Genomic DNA, 25463 nt, shown 5'->3' on the forward strand with positions numbered 1-25463 from the left:
AACTAAATAAAAAGACATGTATAGTTCTTTCAGTAATTCTAAACTTTTTTTTTTAACCAAAAAATAACCTTGAACAAAACAAACAAAAAAATTCTGCTATATTCTGTTGCTCTTGGAATATCACAATTTTAAAAAATGCTATAGATTAAGAGAAATGAAGAAATGCAGGAGTGAAAATAGGCTGGAATAGATCACCACAAGTAAAGTATGCAAGAAATAATTTAAAATGTATCATCCATAAAGATTAGAAAAGGAGGCGGGCCAAACATAATTAGAGTGATGAGTAACAAGAAATCTGAGTGCTATTCACAAGATATTAAAAAGACCTAGATTCTAGAGGAGCTTTCCTAATGCATGGAGTGACTATGGGTGAATAGTCACAAGGGTAACAGAAGATGAAGTGTGGATGTATTCTGATCAGCCCCATCATCAGGAATAATAATGGGCCTCAACTTCCTCATCTGCAAAATGAGAAGAACTAGATGACCTCTAATTGCAGTGATGCCCTTCACCTGCCAAACCTACTCCTAACTATTTAACAACTCTCTTTCCAGCTACCTCAGTGAAAGCTTCCTAGTAAAACTAAAAGGGATACTTCACAGGTAAGGAAGGGCTCAGGTTTGCATTTCAATAGCAAACAAACTTTGGAGAGGTAATCATAGCTAAGTCACTCAAAAAAAAAAAAAAATTGAGTTTAGACATTTACCTAATCTAATCCCTTTATTTTATAGATAAGAAAACTGAAGACTATAAGGGTTAAATGATTCATCTTTTAGCAGAAAAATTTACTGTAAGGGGTGAAGGTGGGATTTAAGTCAGTATCATCTAATTTCCAAATCTAGTGTTCTTTCTACTACTTACTCCATGATAGTGGTTGGGTGGAGTTGGGGAGAAGGAGGTCAATTTGCTTTGGGGATTGTACCTATTCTTTGAAGAACCTTTGATTGGGTTAGATTACACTAGCTTTTTATCTTATGATTGTGGATTCAACTATGGTGGAAAAAGAATGAAAAGACAGGATTTTAAGAAAACAGGCATTGGTCCTCAGCATTAAGAAATGATGCATTGTCACTGCCTTCAGACTATTTTCTGAGTATAGTGACAGAATCCTAAAATGGTCAAGATCACAAAAACTCGGTAGCAGTTGTGCTTCTGATTATGTAGAGCCTCCACATGTTACCCCCCCCCCCCAAGCCCAGGGGGTTTTTATTCTTAACAAGGATTTATAAATTCTATGACTCTCCAAGATGTGAGTCCTAGTTGCATAGACTCAGTTTTATTATTTGAGTTTGACTTTAGTCTATGCTTTCTATACAGAAATATAAATAGCTTATATAACCTGTGAATTCTGAACAAAAGCTCTCCATTCACGCAAACTAGGTCTAATCTTGAAAAATTCTTAATACTAATCTTCTGGCTTATTTTGCCCTTACCTACCAACTTTGACTTATTTGTTCACTTGTCATCTTCAGTGCCCCTGGAAGAATCCATCCAAATACATAGACTATTAAAATTGATCAAGTCACTATTTTCTACACTGCTTGGGCTGGGGATGTGTGTGTGGAGGGAGTGTGTAGCTGGGGAAGGGGAGTCAAGTATCATTCTAGGTCAGCTGATCTCTTTTCTTCTAGAATCTGTGTTTTTCCTTACCCTATCACTTTCTCTTGGATTATATTCCCATCTCTGAGTTTTCAACCATACACTACGATAATCAGTAGACTTTTTTCACAGCTGCCTCCTATCTCTCCTGATTTCTGCCCTGGGAATCTTGCTTCTCTCCATCACAGCTTTCTATACAGAAGAAGCACTTTAACTTTTCCCCACACTCTCCATTTGGATGTGGTCATGAAACGAGCTGTTACCAACCTTTGTAAGTGCTCAGAGACTTTGGGCACAGTTCTGCTCTGTGTGGGTCTTTTGCACTTGAGAGTCTACTGAAGGAAGACTCATTTTTTTTTCAAGGTGTTTGTCTTTTCTGTTGGCTCAAGTTGGGCAGTGTTGAATACAGAAGGAAACTGAGTGTGAAAATGAAATGTATATCAAGCTCCTGTTATGTACCAGGTATTCTGTTCCCAAGCTTTTTGTTTATTAGTATACTTTTCATGTGTGATTAATCAAGGTTCCATCATGGATATTCTTTCTGAAGGAAATGCTATGTTTGCCATTACTCTTCTGAAAAAACTTTGTGAAGAAAAACCACGAAATGTGTTGTTTTCTCCCCCAAGCATCTCATTTACCCTGAAAATGATCCTCTTGGGAACAAAGAAAGAAACAGCTACACAAATAACACAGGTATGTTTCATTATTCCAAAGGAAGGAAAGAACAAATGTATAACCCTCCACAACATCAGACTCTGGGAAGAAGTAAACATGTGGAAGAATCAGTCCCTTAGTCAAATTCTTTATTTTAGATTACCTATAGAAGACTGAATTATTTTTCCCTTCATGAGTTTAGGAACTCTTTCTTGGTCTCCCAACAGGAGAGAGAATTCACTCTGTATATTGCCCAGTATATTTTAATCTGAATTCTGTTTATTATTGGCTTGGATAAATGGATTTATTTGCTCTTTATTTTGTGTGAGGTTCATTGTGAAATTGGCATTTGGTGGAAAAGGAGTTAAGCTTTTGGATATATATCTTAGAATATTCTTTTCCTTTTAAATGGAACCTAAAAATTATTTCTCCCTAAAGAATTTCTCAGAAAAGTTGAACCAATGCAAAGTAATGCCACAAATAAATCAAAGAACCCAGAGTTCACCTTAATCAGTGAGTCTAATTTTTCTAAGAAATGGGGAGAAAACCAATGTCTTTCACTTTGACTATTTCCTAGAATTGGCCATTTCTTTGGATAGATTGGGGTAGAGCTACCATAATATATTTTATAATATTTCAATTGTGTCCTTTCTTCTAGTTTGAAATCAAAATGATGTGGATAGAGCAATATCTTAAAGTCTGGAATTTGGGGGTTCAAGTCCTGCCTCTGACTCACATTAATTGTGGAAATCTGGGCAAATCACTGAACAATTCTCTAAGAGCTCTAGGCCACCCTCAAGATTGTGAGTTATAGGGAAGTTACTGAACTGCAGTGGTTAAAGACAATTACTCACATAAGAGTTTTCAATATCAATAACATCAAAGATAGTTCCATATCACCTAATTTATCATTCGTTTTGACTAATTCTAATATGACTATATTCATTGGTAAACAGTTTACTTTCAGACATAATCAATTTCTCTCTAATTTTCTTCTTCAAAAATATACTCTTTATATATATGCATAATGTTTCTTGAGTAACTTTCAAGTCTTTGGGTTCTTGCATTGCTTGAATCCCAAACTGTTTTCCAACACAGTTTTTATAATTTTCTGAACCCATCTCTGCATCCGTATCATTGAGCATCAAGTTATGTTGGGGTTTTTTTATGTTTATGGTCAACATCCTCATGTGATAGCTCTGCTTTTTCACTTTCTGTGGTTCTACCACTCATTAATGAATAATTGTCTTTAGAATTAGTCCCCTGGCAGGGGACTAAATGTGAAGTAGACTTAAGAGGCCTGCCTATTGTCATATAAGTTCCTGTCAGCTTTAGGGTTCTCTTTTTCATATTCATAGTGACCTATGTAGGACTAAGAGAGAAGTTGCCTTGCAAAATATATTTTTGGCTTCCTTTTGGTACATGATGAAACCGATGGCACTAATTCCTTCATTATCCCATATGAAATCCAACTTAGATTTTTTTTTTTCTCTGACATAAGTGTAATTCCCTTGTCTTCTGGTTGTTTTCATGGCAAAAGAGTAAAGTTAGAGTAGGTCATTTTCTCCAGTGGCATATCAACTTGTTGGTCATTGGACAAGATTTGGTTATTAACTCCAACCACTCTGGTAATTCTTATAGATGATCACAAGAGCTTGGTATAAGGGAGATAATAGTTTTAGAAATCTTCTACTCTAACATACTAATTAACAAATGAAATCACCTAAGTTGTAATTTTTTTTTCACATATCTTGGATCACATATCTTGGAAATTAATCAAATAAAAATTATTAGCAAAAATGGGATCTAACTGAAGGTCCTCTAATTTCAAATCCAATAATGTTTTTTCTACTTCTAGGTTAGAGGAGCTGCAAAGGACTGAAGCTTTTCCTTTTTAAAAAAAATTATTTTATAGCCACATCATCTGGAAACAACTCTTTGCACTTAGAAGCACTGATTATAAGATAATAAATTTGAAGGTGGAAGGGACTTTAAAAGCTCACTAAGTCTAATCCCATCAGACTTCAAATGAAGAAATAGGCTCAGATAGATTAGATGACTTATCCAGCTTATTCTTGTTGTTGTTCATACATTTTAAGCCTGTCCATTTTTCTGTTACCCCATTTGAGGTTTTCTTGGCAAAGGTATTGGAATGGTTTGCCATTTCCTTCTCCAGCTCATTTTAGAATTGAGGAAACTGAGGTAAATAGTTAAGTGACCCACCCAGGGTCACATAGTTTGTAAATATCTGAGCCCAAATATAAACTGAGATCTTTCTGAATCTAGTTCTTCATCTGCTGTACCATCTAAACTGCCCAACTTATGCAGAACCATGCAGTAGATAAGTGTTGAAATCAAAATTCAAACTCAAGTCTTGGTGACTCCAAGTAATCTAATGACAAACCTCTATTTGAAGCTTCCTTAGCTTTAAATAATATCTCCCAGAACTTGAAGTTAAGTGATATAACTTAAGTGAGCTAAGAAAATGTCTGTCTTATTTTGTGTTACAATAGTATTATCAAACAGATTTTACTAAAGTAATTTTCCCATAGTCATTTAATTATTATGTGCAAGAACTAGCATTTTAACTTAGGCCTGATGACTTCAGTTCTAAATAATCTAATTCAGCTTGACCACAGCAAAAAGATCCTGCAAAGTTTTTCACAAGTCACTCTGATGAGAGAAAAAAAAAAATCAACTTGAAAATCCATATTCTCATGGGATCAGATCCAAAGAAAGTCTGAGTCTGGAAAACTACTCTAAGCTTTGCAGATAAAATTGTTGTTTCTATATATTTGGGTGTTCTCCAGAATGATGTTAGATTTGGTTCTATCTTCAGTCTGACTGCTGTCTCCTGCTTTCTCCCTTGTACAAAGGGTAAATTGAGTAGATGCCTCCTCAAATATATAGTCCTACATGGTACTTTCACAATTAACCTATTTTCTCAATAATCAAAGACCCTATGAAGTATTCAGTAGCAGGGTTTGATTTTTGTTCATCATTCTTAAAAAACCCAACTAAGAAAATTCATATCTGTTTTTCTTAGTTACTTTCCTTCAATAAAAAGAGAGATATTCTTTGGGGATTCCAATTACTTATTACTGAAATGAACAGATCATCCACTTGGTATCAGCTTCAAACTACTAACAGGATCTTTGGAGAAAATACTCCAAATTTTGTCCAAGTAAGTTCCATATTTCTATTTTATCATAAAGTGATAATGCAAATAAAAACAAATAATGAAGAAATTGGATTGAAAGTCTGAGACTAGACTTTCTTCACCCTACTTCACTGCTTCTACTTAGATACTATCCTGTATAATAGTACAATCTGAATAAACACTGAAGACTTTTGGTTAAGATGTAGATATAACTCATTAGGGAAAACAATTCTTTCCTTCTTCTGTCTGTTTTCTCCTTTCCTTCCCTTTATTTCACCCATTCAACTTTGCAAAGGTCAATATTCCATTTTTTTTCCTTCCCTCCCTTTCCCCTCCCCTAGGCAGCAAACAGCCCCAAATAAGTTAAACATGTATAATTCTTCTAAACAGATTTCTATATTTGTCATGCTGTGTAAGAAAAATCAGATCAAAAGGGGAAAAAATGAGAGGGAAAAAAATCTAAGCAAGCAAACAATAACAACAAAAGGTAAAAGTACTATGCTTTGATCCACATTAAGTCTCCATAGTTCTTTCTCTGGATGCAGATGGCTCTTTCTATCTCAAGTCTATTAGAATTTCTTTGAATCACCTTATTGCTGAGAATAGCCCAAGTCTATCACATTTTATCATCATATTATCTTGTTGTTGTGTACAGTTTCTCTTGGTCCTACTCACTTCACTTATCAGTTCATGTAAGTTTTTCCATCGCCTGCTCTCTCTAATCTGGTCCAGTTTTTTCTCTCTTCAGGCAACTTAGTGTCCATCATTCCCAGAGGCTCACAATTTTGGTATTAGGCAGTGTAGACAGCCATCTACTTTAGTCCTGTTGTAGCTCAGAACGCCTGAACTCAAGTCGTTCACCAGGCTTGACTTTTATTACAGGCAAACATCAACATTTTAATTCAAAAATGAAAAAAGATAATTTCTAAATCCCGAATTTTTTTTTTTTTTTTTTTTTTAAGAAATAAGGCTATTTCTTTGACTTTTTGTTTCTTGTCTTTTTAATTGCGAAGAATGGATAAAGGCTTTATGTTAGGGTAGTCTTGGAAGGAAGTGGTAGCAATTTATAGTAATCCAGTGTCAACAAATACAAATACCTACTATAAGTTCAAAATATCACTTAAAAAAAAAAAAAAACTAATTCAAAAGTTCTATAAGATTGGTTCTTTGTCCTTGAAAAGTTTACTATCTCATTTTCTGAGATAAGACTAACACTTCTGAATTTTTTTTTTAAAGTTTCATTTTTGGAATAGATTCTATTTTGAATAGAGTTCTTTTTTCCCAGGTTGCTAATGGTATATGATTAAGGACTGGTATATTTAATTACTTATCTGGACCTGTGATTTAATTAGTATAGAGAACTCTCAGATAAAAAAAAAATTCCTTTCTGCTCTATAGGATAGTACCTTCTGTGCTACTTATAGTAGAGAGTTATATGGGGCATTGTGAATTGGGGATTTTATCCAAGGTCACATAGCAAATGTGTATATGTATATCATGTTATTTATAATATATATATTTCTAATTCTTAGAAAATTTGGGGGACTTAGAAATAGGGATGTCAACTCTGATAATTTTTTCCTCTTCAAGTCTTTTAGGAAATCCTGTTTCAGATTCTGCAATTCAGTAATGGAAGATGTTTGCTTTTCTCAAGAGGCAGAGGCCATCAGGAAATACATAAATAACTGGGTAGCAAAGAAGACTGAAGGTCATAAATTCTGTCTTTTCATGTTTTTTACATCAGTCATTTTTTTAAAGACCGTTCTTTTTATTTTAGTTTTATATTTTAATTTATGTAATAAAACATTTTCATAACATAATACAATAAAAATGAATGCATATGAAAATGCAAACCTACCATACATAACTTGATATTCCTTTCAAATATACAACAAAATTAACTTGTGATTTCTCCACCCATCCTGCAGAATTATTACACCCATTACTACAGAATCTGAGTTGGTGGGGACTTCAGAAGCCATCCTAGTCCTACCTGCATCTCAACAATGATCCCTTTCACAACAGAACTGATGAGGGGCATGTAGTGAGCAGGAACATCCTATTTTATGAAGCAGTCCATTCCACATTTAGAAATTCCTTAGAATTTCTTAGAGTAACCAAATCTACTTTTATGTCCCTTCTACCTTAGGAAGTACTGCATTTTTCAGCCACATCACAACTCTCTAGTGATTTCTGGCTCAATCAGTAATCAAATGTAATGAAGCCATATATATATAATTTTGTACACTGGAACTGGTTTGTAATCTTTCTTCTATTTTCATCCATCTAATTCTTCAGTCATTCCTAACTAAGTCATATTTAAGTCCCAGTTGATTATATCCAACCAATTATTGGTTATGTTGCATATATATCTGCATCTTCTACAGAAAGGCTTTTCCCAACCTCTCAATTCTAGAATCATTTTTCTATTATTTTCTATTTATCTTGTTTATTTGTTGTCTCTTCTATTAGATTAAGTTCTTTGCGTAGGGAATATTTTTGGCCTCTTTATTTCTCCAGCACTTAGAACTATACCTGGCACACAATAGGTGCTTAACTGTTATCGATTGATCCTGCATTCCTGAAGATTTTGTAAATGTGGCACAAAATTTACCAAGATGAAATATTTGGTATCAATCATCTCTGGTTACAAGCTCTAGATGTCTGGGATCCAAGGGCCAGCATAACCAGCAAGTATTGAGTTAATCCCAGAAGATTTATCCCACCAAGTAATGAGTTTGTTTGTTTACCATTAGAATTCAGGAATAATCTACAAAGAAATAGAAGGATGTTTACAGTTGTCTCCATGAAGGCATATTTTTGAGACATTAAATGTGTATTTTTATCTGTTATTACTTGATGCAAGGTTATTTTCTTGATGGTAAGGACTACATACTATCAAACCACCATTAGTTTAATATAGTGTTGTATACCTTATAGATATACAAATTATTTTTCTGACAATGAAGAATTTATATTGATTATATTTAGTAGCAGTTCAGAAACTGAAAACCTGGTGTTCAATTTAGAATCTATTATGTCAAACCATGTCAACATATTATTAAAGGATTTTTTTTTCTGGGGAAAAACCTAAACCTAATTTATATTTTCTTAAAAGATAATATTTTAGAGATTCTATCTGATGGTCTTGTTGATCCACTTAGCCTGCTGGTCTTTGTGAATGCCATCAACTTTAAAGCAAGCTGGGAGCAGAAATTTGATCCAAGGCACACATATACTGATGCTTTAAAAATCAATCAGGTAGGATGTGAATATGAGTAGAGAAAGGAATTTCCAGATAGCTTAGAACTGTCATTAAGAAATAAATTAAGATTAATTGCAGTATTTATTGGTTTTAAGAGTATTCATGTATAGTTTATAAATTTGAAAAATATTTTAGATATTTATTTACCTTTTTCTGCCCTTTTAATAATCTGGCTTCAATCACGTATCTTTTTCTTTTCTTTAAGCATGAGAAAAGAACATTTCAAATTATGAAGATGAAAGAAGAGTTTCTGACATATCCATTAGAAGAGTTGAATGGACAGCTCTTCATCTTTCCCTATTGTGGAATGGAATTGACCATGATCCTTGTATTTTCTACTATTGGTGACCTAACTAAGGTAAGACGGGGTGGATAAAATGGCAATGTTATACTTTGGCATGTCTTCATTCCAGCAGTACCTTCCTCAGAACACAGCTATGATAGTAATCATTGAGAATAACTCCTATTATGTCATGTTGAATATTAAAATGGTCAGGCATACTGCATTTTGGATTTCCTTCACAGGCTAATTGTACACTATTTCAAAGTCCGATTCTTTTTGTACAGAAAAATAATTGTTTGGTCATGTATACATGTATTGTATCTAATTTATACTCTAACATATTTAACATGTATTGGTAGATCTGCCATCTGCGGGGGGGGTGGGGAGGAGGGAGAAAATTAGAACAAAAGGTTTGGCAATTGTCAATGCTGTAAAATTACCTCTGCAATGCATATATCTGGTAAATAAAAACTATTTTTTAAAATGGTCAGGCATAGCTGGTGGCAAGAAAAGACAGAATGGGTTCCTGAAATAAGGCATTCTTATCCTGAGGCATCACGAGATTTAGAAAGCAATATAAATTTACTTGCTCAAAAAAGAGAAATATTGTTATTGTCATTAAAAGAAGAGGAATTAACTATGTCCTGAGAATTAAGTTATTTTACTCATCTGGGGGATGGGAAGAGTAAGGAGGACAGGAAAGCTGAGAAAAAAAAATTTAAACTTGGTAATAATTATGAAGCAGATTTGCGTTGCTTATAGATATATTGAAAAAATGTCTAGTTTTTGATGTCTAGAAGCTAACTCTTTTTAAGGGTCATTATCTATTTTAGCAAATATGATCTAAGTTGATAGAACTTCTCATATTAGTGACAACCCATATGTCCAAGCACCATGCATTTATACTAATTTTCCTGGATTCCTAATTTAAGTTGATTCTTGTTCTCTCTACCATTCTCCCTTCCATGGATGTTCCCCTCCTTCCTTCAACCATCTCCTCACAGTGTACCTGCTTAAATACATCTTGGTATTCCTTCTGTTGTGTATTTCAAAATCCCAGCCTCTCTCCTATCTGTAGGTTTTCCTGCAAATGAACCATCCCAGGCTCTTTGAACATTATGTACCTCTGACCACAGGTTTTATTGAATGCAAAATAATTTATTAAGCAGTTAACTAAACCTGAGGATAAAATGCAAAATAAAGATAATTGGTCCTCTAGGAATTTCTATTTCAGTTTAGAGTAGAAGATCAATCCTTGACAAAATTATTAAAAATTTTTGTCTTGAACTTTTAAGTGCCTAGACTCCTTTCTCTGAACCCTCTAATAGCGACAGGAAATTGTCCCTTTTTTTCAAAAGTAACAACCTCTTTTCCTTCTTTTAAAGACAAAAACAAGTCTGTTATCAATTATGTAATTGGTAAGTTTATCCCTTAGCTTGTTCACACTGGCACGCATCTTTGATCTCTCCTTGGAGAATTAAAGTGTCGTTCTCTTGTCATTAAAGGAACTTTATAAGCAGATGGGAAGCTGAGGGAGATGAGGTTATTTTTTTTTCCCCTGAAATCATTCTAGACTTTCTCACTTGACCTTGAGGTATCTCCCCACCAGCTAAATGATACAATGCTAAAGTTAAAAACAAAACAAACAAACAAACAAAAACTGAATTTAAATCCAGCCTCAGATACTTCCTAGCTCTGTAACTCTGAGCAAGTCACTTCACCTCTCCCTCATATTCCTCAATTATAAAATAGGGATAATTACAGTACCTGCCTTCCAGGTTTCTTTTGAGGATGAAATGAGATAATATTTGTAAAATACTTTAACAGTACCTGGCACCTAGTAGGTATATAAATGTTTATTCTTTTCTATTCCCTTTCCCCAAGATTAAATTAAATTAGCCTTTTGAAGGTGACAAATGAAAAGGAATCCAAAGCCTTTCCAACCTGACAATATCCTGTTCCTCCAAAGATAAGTCAAGGGACTGATTTAGGTAAAGACTGCCAGGTGTGGCTGATTAGAGTTTCTTCTAGGTCCTGGAACCCACCCTGAACTAACATAGATCTGTTTTCCAGGCTCCCTTCCCTAGATTTCCCTTCATTTTTCAGTCTGAACATAGAAAGTGCAATCTTCTATATTCTGCTTCCAATTTTTACCTATATTTCCATCCTCCATCCCAAAATGTGGCCTTATTTGATTTGGAGTGTCACATTATGTATGTGCATATTTGTGTGTGTGTATATATATATATATATATGTGTGCGTGTGTATATATGTAAATATATACATATCCATATTATATATATTTTATGAAATTATACATGTATTTATTCATATTCATGTTCATCCATAACCTCTTTCAAGACATTTTAAATATACCTAAACCATAACCTCCCTTGTTGGAAAGACCTCTTCCATTTTTTTCTATCTCCTTTAAAGAGGCTGCAAATAAATGTTCATTGGAATGCTTCCTATTTGTTAAAGAGACAAGAATCTCAAATAAGCTGAATAGGCTTAATAGGCTGATAGAGAACATACAACTCTACTTGCTACTTTCCATCTATTCTTCACCTTATGAAGAATAAAAAGCAATGCTATTCTTATTAGAATCAAATTTGAAAAAGCAAAGGAAAGTGGATAGAAAGCCTTGAGCCTAGAAAACCTGGATTCTAGTCCTGCTGCTAACTCAGCTGTGTGACCTATTTCAATTCATTTAAATTTTCAGTGATTTAGATAACTGTGACTATAACTTTCAGGTCCAATGCAAGTCATTAGATCGAGGGAGTGAAATTTCCCTCTCAAGTATTCCCTTAAAAAAGATATCACCAGTGCAATTCCTAATGTTCTCTCAAAGAATTCTATAAATATTGCCTTGACAATAACTTTCCTTTAATTGTAAAGACTTCCTTTATCCGGAAAGGCATTAGCAACAATTATAATTACATTCTGTATAATAGGATATTAGCTTCTCCATGAAAGAGAGATCACTTTTAATTTTTATTTATTTTCATTCATTCATTTATTTTTGGTGAGACTATGATGGTTAGGCGACTTGTACAGGGTCATATAGCTAATAAGTGTCAAGTATCTCAGGCAAGATTTAAATTCTGGTCCTCCTGACTCTTAGGCTGGTGCTCTATCAGGTATGTTATCTAGCTGCCCCAGGATTATCAGATTTTTATATAAAGCTTTTGGGTTTCAAAACACATATATAGATAATTTTCAATATTCATCTTTGCAAAACCTTTTGTTCCAATTTTTTTTCTGCTTTTCTCCCACCCTCTCCCTTAGATGGCAAATAATCCCAATATATGTTAAACATGTGCAATTCTTCTATTCAGTTTCCACGATTGTACTGCTTAAGAAAAATCAGATCAAAAAGAAAATGCAAGTAGACAACAACAAAAAGTGAAAATAATGTTGTGATCCATACTCAGTTCCCGAAGACCTCTCTCTGGGTATAGATGGTGAAACTGGCCTGAATCATCTTGCTGTTGAAAAGAGCCACATCCATCAGAATATATTATTGTGTAATCTTGCTGTTGCTATGTACAATGTTCCTTTGTTCTACTCATTTCACTTTTCACCAGTTCATATGTCTCTCCAGGCCTTTCTGAAATCATCTTTCAGATCATTTCTTATAGAACAACAATATTTCATAACATATATATATATATATATATATATATATATATATATGTCTTGTTTGTAGATAGTTATTTGCATATTTTTTCCCTGCACCAAACTGTGGGCTCTCTGAGAACATGGATTGTCTTTGGCTTTCTTTATATTCCTTCTTGACTAAACATGGCCTCTCAGATGTTATGATTAAATTGAAGAAATTGGCCAAAACCATAACCCCCTAAAATAGAAAATGTAAAGTTCAAAGCTGCTTATAAGAAATAGATACTGATTCAATGTCTCACATCATTGACACAAAGTTAAGGAATATATAATATTTTGGGTGATTTGCATACTGAATTCAACAACATTAATGATAACATTTAAAGAATTTTAAGTTCACAAAATATTTTATTTATGTTGTCCTAGTTGATTTTTCATATCAACTCAGAAGAGGATTCTATATTATTCCTTACAGAGGGGGAAAATGAGGTTCAAATATGAGAAATTAAGGTTGGGACTTTTCAAGGATTGTACAGCCAGGACTCAGTCTTCCTGATCCCAATGTGCTATCTATTTATCATCTTATTATATGAAATCTATGATACTTAACAAGTGTTAATTAATGTATAGTTATCTGACTTCGATCCATTATGTCAAATCCCCTTAGCTTTCCCACTCACTTCCAATTCCAGTCCTGTATATTAACAAGAAATTGTAAAATGCTTAGAACTTTCTTTAATTCTCATCAGTTACGTGGTTATAGTTAAATTTAAATCTAATCCCAAAGGTCAAGGAAGGATGTATCTTGAAAGATGAGGTCACCAGGGTGGAAGGAAAGAAGAAGGTGTCTAAAGCATAGACACTGACTGGCAAACAGAATAAAGTTTCAATAAACTTTAGGGAAACAGTTGACTTCTATCTCCAGTGTGGAAGGAAAGTTATTTAGATAGCAGAATCTTAGAATTTTCAATTTTGTCTTCCAGTTGGAAAAAGGGCTTACCTATGAAAGATTTATAACCTGGACAAAGCCAGAAACAATGGCCTTAATGGAAAATCATGACAAGACATTTTTCCTCCCCAAAATCAAGATAGAGGAGACCTGTGACTTGGAGCATATCCTCTCTGCTTTGGGGATGTCAGATGCATTTGATGAGGATAGGGCTGACTTTTCTGGAATGTTTACGCTCAAACCTTTGTATTTATCCAAAGTTTTGCATAAATCTTACCTGGAGATTAATGAAGAAGGCATGAAGGCATCTGCTGCCACTATAGCAGCAGAGATACCAGCAGCTGCAAAGAGAAGTGAAGGACTGAAAGCTAATGGTTTCTTTCTTTTTTTTATCTGGAGCTATAAAACCAAAAGTATTCTGTTCTGTGGCAGAGTGTCCTCTCCCTAAAGAGATGTAGTCACTATCCCTAGGATATTTTCCCTCTTGTTACTTCCCTCTCTCTTCCTAAGATGCATAAAGATGCTATATGTGTGCATGCAAGCTTTGTTGATTTTACTCATTTTACTCACTGTCGTAGGAAACAATATGTAAAACACTTCATTATGAAACAGCACATGGACCACATATAACCTTGATGACTTTCATCCTGACAGGCATTAGGGATTAGGTTGGGAGTGTGAAGATTTAGTCTGTAAGAGGAAGAGCCTATACTAGTGTGTTAGGAAGGAGAGTCTAAGTGCATCAAATATTCTCACTTCTATATTATGTTGTTATTCCTTAGTGGAGGCAGAGAAGATTGATCAATGAAGTTTACTGAGTTCTTGTAGGCTGAGTCCCAAGGCTAATTTTTTTTTTTTTAAACAAAAATCACCCTTCCTAGCACCTGTACTTTTGTTTTCCTGAGATTGTATAGCAGAACTATACTGTGAATGAATGTAAGTGCTGAGCTTTTCACATTAAGCGCATTTTGATTTAATGATAGGAGAGATTATGTGGGCAAAAGAAGATTATTCTAAGAAAACTTGAGATTATGCTTAAATTTATAGTCAACGAAACAATATTAACACACACACACACACACACACACACACACCCAAGTGGCACAGCCACAAAATTCATAAAAGAAAACAATTTTAAAAAACTAATACACACTAAAGGTGGGAAATTTAAAATTAATATATGAAAGATTTATGGCATCTCCTAAATGGGATTTTAAGTACGTGCATATTTCTGAGTACTTCTTGTACTGTGATGGTGAAAAAACATATAAACAACTAGATAGGAGATATTCAGAGTAGATGGAAGGGCCTCTTACTGAGAAGAGAAGTCATTTGGGAGAGCTAAGAAAGGTTTTCTGAAGTAGGTGGAATTTGATTGAATCTTGAAGGAAATCAGAAAAAGTAGAAGGTAGAAGTAGGGGAGGTAGTGCATTCATTCAGATATGGGGACTGAGTATAAGGCATTGAAAGAGAAGATGGAGCATTATATTGAAGTAAAAGTAAACCAGTATTATTGCAACATTGAATGCATGGAGGACACTAAGGTAAATGAGGACTGAAAAAGTTCTAATAGTCACTGAAGTTGACTATTATATTTAAGCTATTTATAACCTAGTCCAGATCTGTGCTTTAGAAAAAAATAATTTTGGGAGCTGACTGGAAGATGATTTGGAGAGGGGAAAGACTTCAGGTGAGGAGAACAAGTAGACTTGCCATAGTACAGGAAGGAAATTATGAGGATCTGAATTAAAGTAATGGGTGAATGAAGAGAGGGGGCATAAGTAGAAATGCAAAGATTTGGTAATGGTTAAGGGGATGAGTGATATGTTAAAGCTGATATTGAGGTTGTGTAACTAGGAAGAATGGGAGATTCTAAAGTAATAAGCATGTGTAGAAATTGGGTAGATTTTTATAGGAAAGCTTATGAAATATGCTTAAGATGCGCTAAATTTGAGATGTTCAGAAGGAAGTGATGTTGGATTGAAGCTCAAAAGAAACGCTCGGATTGCTACAAATCATATTATGTTACAAAGTATTGATCATCAAAATAATTTGATTTCCCTAATTTTTAACTAAAATTAATCAGTAAAGTAGATTAAGCATGTAATATACAAAATCAAGTAAATCTAGTAGATTAGTCTTAAACCTCCAAACTTCAGTTCATGAAATAAACTATTTGACAACTGCCAGGGAATTGGAAAGTGGGCTAATAAAAATTAGATTTCTGACATCTCACACCATATGCTATGATAAACTTTAAATGTATACATTTCCCTCTAAACAATTTTAAAATAATGACAAATCAATTCTTGAGTGGCAGAAGCAACAAAAAAGAATGAGATGTACTTCTAGCCCAAGACAACGTAGAAAAAGAGATCTGTGATAGGAACGGAGGCTGATCTGGGATGAAACACCAGTAGTGGGATTAGGTAATGGTGGTGACAGAAGCAGCAGCAGCTTCAAAAGTTCTAAAGAGATAGTAAAAGGACCTAGCAACTGTTCAGAAATTACAGGTGACCACTACATGTAAGACCACTCTCTATTTGAAAATTCCATTGCCTATACCCACTTTGGGATCACAGTTCAAGGCCTAAAAAAGAGCACTCATGGTCAAGAGGGAGTGGGATCCCTGAGGAGCAATTCTTCGGCAACTCCATTGACTGTGGCCACTTCAAGGTCATATTTCAGAAGCAGAGAGGAGTACTTTTAAGCAAAAGAAAATGAAAGTCCTGACTTGCAGTATCACTTGCAGTTTCAAGGGATTAAGGAGTCTGAGAAACATTATTGTTTCCTATCCCAAGAAAGAAGAGGCCCTGAGGTACAGTATCCTCTGCAATCCCAAAGGATCAAGGACTCTTTCTGGATAAGAGTGCAGACCAGTAGAGTGGTGACCACATCTCTTCCCAAATCACACTTTGAAAGCATTGAAAATTTCAAACTTCCCAGAACTAGCTCTGAAAACAGCAGTGAGAAAAAGTCTGAGGCTTGAAATGACCCCCTCTCCTCTAAATGTAATACTTATGTGCTCATGAATGTGCATATGTGTCCATATACACACATGGAACAGAAGCAAATATTAACATAAAATGTAAAATCCAGAAATAAAATGGGAAAATGAGTAAATAACATCAAAAATAGAACCTGATGTAAAAACCTGAGTATGGAGACAAGGAAGATCAACACAAATGCAAATGAAGATAATAAAGTCAAAACAACTACATACAAAGTCTCAGATAAAAATATTAATTGGATTACAAACCCAACGAATTCCTGGAAAACCAAAAATAAATTTCAAAATCAAATAAGTGTGATAGATGAAAAGTTAAGTAAAAAATTATAGTAAAAGAGAAAATTATAAAAAGACAGTATTTTGGTAAAGGAGGAAAAAATACTGAAGAAACTAACACCTTAAAAACCAAAATTGCTCCCAAAAGAAAGAGGTTCAAAAATTCACTGATGAAAATAACTTCTCCAAAAGCAGAATTGGTCAAAAGGGAAAAGACACTCATTGTGTCTCATTGAAGAAAATAATTCCTTAAAATTAGAATTGGGCAAGTAGAATATAATGGCTCCATGAAATATCAAGAAACAACAAAACAATGTCAAAAGAATGGGAGAAAATAGAAGAAAATGTGAAATATGTCGTAAGAAAAACAGAGGAGAAATAACTTAAAAAGTATTGGGTTATCCAAAAGTCATAATCAGAGACAGAACTTAGATATCACATTTCAAGAAATTGTCCTGGTACGTTGCCCTAATATCCTTGAACAAAGAGTAAAATAAAAATTGAAAGAATGTAGCGAGCTGTCGTCTCCAGAAGCTGCTGGATCGCTCTCTGGGAAGAGATCTGCTGTGTCTACTCAAATCTCTCAGACAGATTCTTCTTCCTGTAACGAACCGTTGTCTCCAGGCAGTTGCTGTTAACTCTTGTCCTTAGAAGTGACTTCCCTTCCTGCAGAGAGCCCCGTCAGGCCTGATGTAATGCAGAGAGTCTTCCTCTTGAATCCTGGCTCTGAATCTCCTCCAACTCTTATCCTTCTTCAGGCCGATCTGCTCTCTGCGCCCAGTGCTGTCTCTTTTTATCCTCCCAGAGAATGGGCGTGGGATAATGCAAGGGCTTCTGGGAAGAACCACCCCAGCCAATGAGCTTGCCCCCTCTATCAAGTCAACCTGAGTTCTCACCTTGTAATTGTCCAGAAAACCTGAATTCTCACCTTGTCACCATCCAGACAACCCCAGTCCTCACTCAGCAATCCCAACATCTCCCCCTTTCTTTTGATTTAGAACATAGGACAGTCATGACCTTGAAACATAAATCCATCAATATGGGAAGTATTACAGATAATTACAGATCTTCTCCTTTATTTTGAGATCTTTCTCTTTTTCTGTCTCTCTCTGATGGACAAGGCGAATATGACTCGTTGGCACCCATCTGATTCCTTCTCCTGCTGAAGAAATACAAGCAAACCCTCTCTCCCAGGCAGTTAACCTATCTAATTTCCTTCTATTTACCACTTTCTAAATCTCTTCTCATCATCTGACAATTACATTGGAATTGTTTGCACTGGGCACGGCCCTGTTGGTTTAAAAGGCCTGTATTCTCCCCAAGTGTAATCCATTTTTGCAATCTGATTGCCTTTTGGCTCACTTATCAGGTAATCCCTTTCTACCATGTGATTGCTTTTCTGCTGATTGATTAAATCAGAGTCCTGGCCTTCTAAAGGCTCTTTAGGTGTAACATCAGCTGCCATCATGCCCCAAGTCTTTTTTGCCTGGGGCCCTGGACCTGGGCCCCTCATCCCATTTCCCTGAATTATTCTACACTCTGATGCCCAATGGAGTCCTCTGTTGCATTTTGGACATGGGGTTTTAGGTCTTCTCTCACCCTGTCTTCTCACTGTATCTCCATATCTACACTGAGCTCTTAGATGTCCAATTTTTCCACATTGAAAACATCTCCGAGTTTCTCTAGAAGGCCCTTGCCAGGAGGGACCCTGTCTTTCCACATTCATCATTGTCCGGGTGTAAAAAGCATTTGTTTCCACTGTAGCACAGCGTCTTATGATCTCCTCTAAAGGAGCATCTTTGTCTAATCCCCATATAATTCTTTTGCAAATCTCATTGGCATTTTCCTTAGCCAGATGTCTGGTCATTATTTCTGTAGCTGAATTTTCTCCAATAGTTCTTTTGACAGCAGTTTGCAAACGTCCCACAAAATCTGCAAAAGGTTCATTGGGACCTTGCTGTATTTTAGTGAAAGCCTCTCCACGATCTTTCTGTCCAGGAAGGACACCCCAAGCTTTTATTGCAGCCTTAGCAATTTGTTCATATATTGTCATGGTATAATCAGTCTGTTCTGAATTCTCTCCATACCGACCTTCACCAGCCAAGTGCTCAAAAGTGAATTGTGTGTTAACTCCTATTTCCAAATTGCATCTGACTTGAATTTTACATAATTCATGAAATTCCGCAAGCCATAATAAATTTTCTCCAGGTTCCAGGCATATCCTTGCTATGGATTTCCAATCATTCGGGGTTAGGACTTCATAAGACAAACCATCTAGTAACATTTTGACATAAGCTGATGTAGCCCCATAAAGGGTACAACCTTTTTTCAAATCCTTAATTTTATTCAAATCTAAAGGTGCATATCTTCTCCTTTTTTTACCTACAGAATCAATCTCTTCAATCACAGGATATGCATGTATAAAATCACTTATATCCTGTCCTTCTCTCTTAGCTTTAACCAATGCTTTTTCTAATCTTGTCATAGGCTTAGGCTTCTTCACAGGCAATTCTGTTTGTGTTTCTGCCTCTTCCCCTCTTTCTTCCTCCATCTCTGAAGGTGGGGTTGATGTGGGCCTGTCAATAATCTGTTCTCTAGGCAGGGTTGAAGCTTCTTCAAGAGAATCATACCATAATTCCTCATTTAAATCTTCTTGCTCTAGGGCAAGATCTTGATCTTTCCTTTTTTCCTCACACTTCCTCCTCTATTCATTTTTAGAACTTTTCCTTCTCCTACAACTTGCTTGATAGTTTAAGGCTAATTGAACTATGTTGTAGATATAAAATACTTCTGCAGAAATTGAACGAGGCGCATTTTTTGCTTGAAATTCTTTCATTTCATATCCCACTAGCTTCCATTTATCTACATCTATCTTTTCTTCCTCTAAGAACCAAGGGGATGTGCGTCTTAATGCAGCCAAGAGTTTAGCAATCTGTACCCAGGTTACAAGTAAACTCTGCTCCTCAATTATGTTGATTATACTCTCTATAGTACCACTCCTGAATGGGGGTGGAGCTGAGGTTGCTTCTGGGGCTGGGGATGAGTCGGCTGAGGTCCAGGGATTGAATATAGCTAACATCTGCCCCATTTCAGCTATAAGAGATTCCTGGTTTAGCCCTTAACAAGTTAAGTTCCTTATTTATCTATTATCACACTCACTTAATCTTTAACAAAGTTTCCTCATTACTCACGGTTCTGGGTCAGAGAGACTGAGATCTAGATCGGAAGCTTTTCCACTGGAATCAGGACCGTGTCTGTCCCTGTTCGGGCGCCAAAATGCGAAGGTCTGGTCTAGCTCTTCTTGTCAGGATAAGCAAATGTCCTTGCCCCACGTGTGGACGCCAAATTGTAGCGTGCTGTCGTCTCTAGAAGCTGCCGGATCGCTCTCTGGGAAGAGATCTGCTGTGTCTACTCAAATCTTTCAGACAGATTCTTCTTCCTGTAACGAACCGTTGTCTCCAGGCAGTTGCTGTTAACTCTTGTCCAAAGAAGTGACTTCCCTTCCTTCAGGGAGCCCCGTCAAGCCTGATGCAATTCAGAGTCTTTTTTTATCTCTGGGAGTCCTCTCTTTTATTCTCCCAGAGAATGGGCGTGGGATAATGCAAGGGCTTCTGGGAAGAACCACCCCAGCCAATGAGCTTGCCCCCTCTATCAAGTCAACCTGAGTTCTCACCTTGTAATTGTCCAGAAAACCTGAATTCTCACCTTGTCACTGTCCAGACAACCTCAGTTCTCACTTAGTAATCCTAACAAAAGAATCTACTGATCACCACCTGAATGAGACACCAAAAATGAAAATTTCCAAGATGTTATAGCCAAATCCCAGTCTCCCAAGTGAAAGAGAAAATACTTCATGCAATCATAAAAACATTCAAATTGTGTAAAGCCATACTCACATTTACACAAGATTTAGCAGCTTCCACATTAAAGGATTGTGTAACACAACATTCCAAAAAGTGAAAGAGCTAAGATTACAATCAAGAATAACTTACTCAGCAGAACTGATCACAATTCTTCAAGGGACAAGATAGATATTTAAAGGAACAGGATTTTCAAGCATTTTTGATGAGAAGACAAGAATTGAATATAAAACTCATCTTTCAAATACAAAACTCAAGTGAAACAAAGAAGTAAACATGAAAGAGAAATCATAAAGACTAATAAGATTAAATTATTTACCTTTATAGGAAAGTGTTATATCTGTCTTTTACTTTTTAAAATTATTACAGCAGTGAGGAAAATTCTACGTAAAAGAAAGTTGCAAGAGTGAATTAATTAAGTTGGGATGATATGAAAAAATAGAAAAAAGAGGAGTATGCTCTTTTTGAAGGAATTAATGATTTTTATATTAATCAATATGTTGTATAATGAACATACTAATAATTTAGTCTAGTAAAAATCTGTTAACACCTGAAAAAAAGGAAAATGGAGAAGATGGGAAAATTTATTTATATAAAAGAGATATACAAGGAAAAACTATTACAGCAGAGGGAAAAATAAAAGAGATGGACAATCTTTGAACCTCATTCAATTCTAAATTAGTTCACAGACTCAATTGATATTGGGTATCTTATCCATTAGCAAAGTAGAAAAGGAAGGGGATAGAAGGGAACAGGGTATTGATCAAGAGGGAGTGCTGATAAAAAGGAGATCAGATTAAAAAATGTCAGGGGTTACGAGCAAAACTTTAGGGGAAAGACAGAATTTAAAAAAAACAGAACAGAAGAAAATAGGTGCAGGGAAATGTAAAATTAATAATTATTACTATGAATGAATGAATGAACACGAAGTCACCTATAAAACAGAAGATAGCAGAAAGGACTAGAAACAAGAATTCAAAAATATCTTGAGTTCAAGAAACACATTTGAAAAAGCGATACATAGAGTTAAAAGAGGAAGCTATATCAGAATCTATTTTGCTTCAGCTGAAGAAAAAAAAAAAAAAAGGAAGGGGTAACAATCATGAATCTGGATAATCCAAAAACAAAAACAATGGGATAATGGGGAAAGAACATCTTAAAAAAAACAGGACCCATAGAAAATGAAGGACTCATAGAAAAATGTATAAGAAAAAAAAATCACAAAACATCCAAAATTTTAAAAGAAAAGTTCAATGAATAGGAGAAAATAGTAAAATTGTACTTCTGGGGGACTTCAACTTTTCCCTCTGAGAGCTAAGTAAATTTAACTATAAAATAAATAAGAAGGAAAGAAGATGATGAATAGAATAGAAAAAAATTAATTATGAAAAACCATTTCTCCCCAAAAGGCAAAGGGGACACAATTTGTATCAGGTTGATTGTAAAAGTAATTTGATAATATTAAGAAGGTGGAAAATTTATTTATTTCATCAGCCTTGCTAACCCTGTTTTATAAATGTTTTGAAAATCTAAGTTAAGGAATTGGGTATTTCTACCTTAGCTAGAAAATTAAGAGGAAATTACAGCTAAGACTCTTTGGTTATTACTTATGAAAATTCTAATATTGCTAATTAAGTTATTGGGAGTTGTCATCATGCAAAACCCAAAACTGGTAATTACTGTATTTGTAACAAGAGGGATGAGGCTGAAAATATTATCAGTTCGCATTTAATATGAGGGTGTACAGTATCCCTTTTTCCCTTTATAGAGTGGGAAGGGATATCAAACAGCCCACAGAAGACAGCTGGGGTGGGCAATAGCAAGCTTAGCCTGGTTTATGAACTTCCTAAGTTTGGAAAAACCTGAGTATATAGTTCTATTCTCTTCACTTTTAGATTTCTGGAGGTTTTTGATTAGATTTTTTGGTAGTTAATCTGAAATTTAGGATTGAAAACTATATATTAGTTATTTATGGTTTAGGAGGATGAAGACTTAATCCATTCTTCCCCCTTTTGAACAATGGAAGCAATTAATATTAAAGGGATAGCTGACTTTTACATGGTGTTAATAACTGAATATTTTATTTTTCAAGTCTGGTTGTTTTAAAGCAAAGTCATTTGTGGTGGTATATCAAAGGATCTATTGCTTAGCAATGCAAGGAACTTTAAACAAAGTTTGTTAGAAAGTTTTCTGGAAATAATTACTTTGAAGGTCTCTATCCACTTTTAGAAGAATTATATTATAGCTGTCTTGGAGCATTTAGGGTAGGATTTTAACCTTACAATCCTGCATCTAGTTTTGACTAAGTTCTGCATGCACAAGGTTAGGTAGTTTGAGATTTGAAGCCTCTGATTAGTGAAACTTGCTATTTATGTGGAATCTCTTGGGATTATAACTTACTGTTTTGATTTTTGAATTTGGGAATGATTATCTGATGAATTATTACGTTAGTAACCCATCATTTGAGAGCTGAGTTGGCTATAGGTGGGATGGTTTCTACACGACTGGTTGTCAGCTGTGACTTATGTGCCCTCAGGTTGAAGCCCTGAAAAATCAGTTTTGATGCTTTTATAATCAAGTCCCTGCTTTTCCTCTTAGAGCAAATTTCTAGAATCAGAGCAAGTAGTCAGTAGAAGCCATGAGCACAATACAAGTATGTAAGATTTTACTGTTTTCAATCAGAAAATATGTAGTCAGTATATCTTATAATTAGGTGAATGAGTATATGGCCTAGTCATCTATTACTAGTTCTATATGCCTTTATGAAAAAAAAAAAAAAGGTCTTTAAAGGTTTCAAAATTTAAGAACAATTGATAAAACTGTCTGTGGGACCTGTTATTTTATTTATTATTGAAACTAAAGCTGAAACATCTTTTGAATATTTTAGAGGATTTTAGTATGTTCAGGTTTTGTTAGAAAAACATAATTTATGGAATATTTTGTTACATCAAAGGGAAAGTCAATTTTATTTAAGTTTGTTACTAATGTAGAATAGGATATTTATCCTGTGTATGTCTTCTGATACACACAGTAGTTTTTAAGCATCTTCAAGCCAGCTTCTAATCCCAGAGCTAAGCCAGTGAAAACTTCTTTTAGGCCTACAACAGGCTCTTGTAAAATCTAATTTCATTGATCAGAGGCTAGAGGCCCTTATCCTGAGATCTATTCAGAAGAAGGATACTAATCAAGGGGGGAAATACTGGCAGAGAGATTTCACATATGCCTCATGCAGAAGTCTGGGTTAATTTATCTTGTGTCCTTCTTTTTATAGGCAAATGAGACTGGGTAAGGAAGGATTTTGTGACTACCTCTGTTATTCTGATGGGATTCCTCCTTTCTGAAAATTGCTTTGGGTTATAATGTTGTCTCTATTAAAAGAGATGAAACTTAATTAACTATTTACAGAAACTTCAGGGAAGATATGAGCACACCTCCCAAGAATGAAGGCTCTGCACTTAATGCTCTCTCTCATAAGCTTTCTCTAGTTCTTTTCCTCTAAGCTTTGAGCAATTCACTTTCAAATGACCAGCACCAGAAAATTACATTGACCCAGCTTCAGAGGTCTGACCCAGCCCACTGGATCTTCAGTCAGCACAGACTCCTCCAAATGGGAATCTGTGGGATGATCCAGCTCAATGCCCATTCTCAGCCAGAAGTAGTTTCAGAACATGAGATCATCATCTCATGCCCCAGAAGACTTTGGACCTCATTTGTTTGGGAAGGAACTGGAATTGGTTGGTAAATGGACCTCTAACTGCCCAGTGGTCTGAGTGGATTCCCTGGAAGGAGTCTATCAATCCTATGAAGGAGGGAGGTTTATAGGATTAATGCTATTCCCCTGATATTTAAATTTGGGGGCTTAGGTTGGGGACACAGAGTTAAGATTTGGGTTAATATTACTGAGAAAAATGCCCCACAAACAATTCAGTTTGATGCTTGTCAAATTATACAATTGTAGAGGCTTGAATAGCTGTAGGAAAATAGGTTCAATAAATATTTGTGTCCTAATACAGAAAGAGGTTTATAGAACTGCCTGTCCAATTTGAAATAATGCTTGGTTTACTACCAAGGCTGGACATTTAGAAAATGCAAATCAAAAGAACAAGCTGGGAATAAATAGAAGAGGAGATTTGGAATCAAATCAAGGATTTGAGGCAAACAATAGATATCCATGTCTGGATAGAATTGGTAAAGTATTCTGTAAAAAGTCTGAATAAAAAGTAATAATTCCTGTGTCTCTTCTACAAGTTGCCCCATGTCCAAATAGTGCCATTCCCTTTGGATATGGAAAAACATGAGAGTGAATTCAAGTGTGGGATTCCTTGATTTCCCAAAATAACATTGCTGAGGAGAATTGTAATACTTTGTTCTATCTTTCCCTTCTGTGAGGAAATGAACTAGGCTACACTAGTCCCTTAGTTGTAGAAATCAGTCAGTTTGCCTCTCAGAGCAGAGTGAAAGATTCCAAAATCTAGGGATTCCAGTAGCGTGGACCGAGTCTGGAAGCTCTGGCAATTTCTCAGGGATGCCCATACCCCAAGCTTGGATGGTATGGAGACAGCACTCTCAAACCTGTTTTGCCTGGAAACTGAGTGAACATCTTTTACATTGATCCAATTGACTATTCCTTTTAAGCTGGCATTTGAAGAAAAAAGTCAAGAATAGTAGCTGTTGAATTCAAGACTAGAAGTCTAGTTAGTTCTGAACTTGTATCATTCCAACTCTAGTTGTAAAATATTATTGAATAAGTTACATCAGAGAGGTAGTGAAGGGCATAGCAGAGTA

The 25463-nt window shown here is 35.3% G+C and overlaps 1 protein-coding gene across 2 annotated transcripts; it reads left to right on the plus strand.

The window, feature by feature from the left end:
• Positions 1-546: 546 nt before the first annotated feature.
• LOC141554074 (serpin B6-like) lies at positions 547-14050 on the plus strand. 2 transcript variants are annotated; one of them, XM_074285640.1, is made up of 7 exons: positions 547-602; positions 2120-2292; positions 5300-5437; positions 7004-7121; positions 8532-8674; positions 8884-9036; positions 13567-14050. In XM_074285640.1, the coding sequence occupies exons 2-7, from the start codon at positions 2128-2130 to the stop codon at positions 13978-13980; spliced, it is 1131 nt and encodes a 376-aa protein (XP_074141741.1). In that variant the 5' UTR covers positions 547-602; positions 2120-2127; the 3' UTR covers positions 13981-14050. The 2 variants fall into 2 exon arrangements, with proteins under 2 accessions (XP_074141741.1, XP_074141731.1); XM_074285630.1 differs by lacking the exon at positions 547-602 and having other exon boundaries at positions 2053-2292.
• Positions 14051-25463: the final 11413 nt, after the last annotated feature.

Source organism: Sminthopsis crassicaudata, chromosome 1, assembly GCF_048593235.1.
Source record: "Sminthopsis crassicaudata isolate SCR6 chromosome 1, ASM4859323v1, whole genome shotgun sequence".
Lineage (NCBI taxonomy): Eukaryota > Metazoa > Chordata > Mammalia > Dasyuromorphia > Dasyuridae > Sminthopsis > Sminthopsis crassicaudata.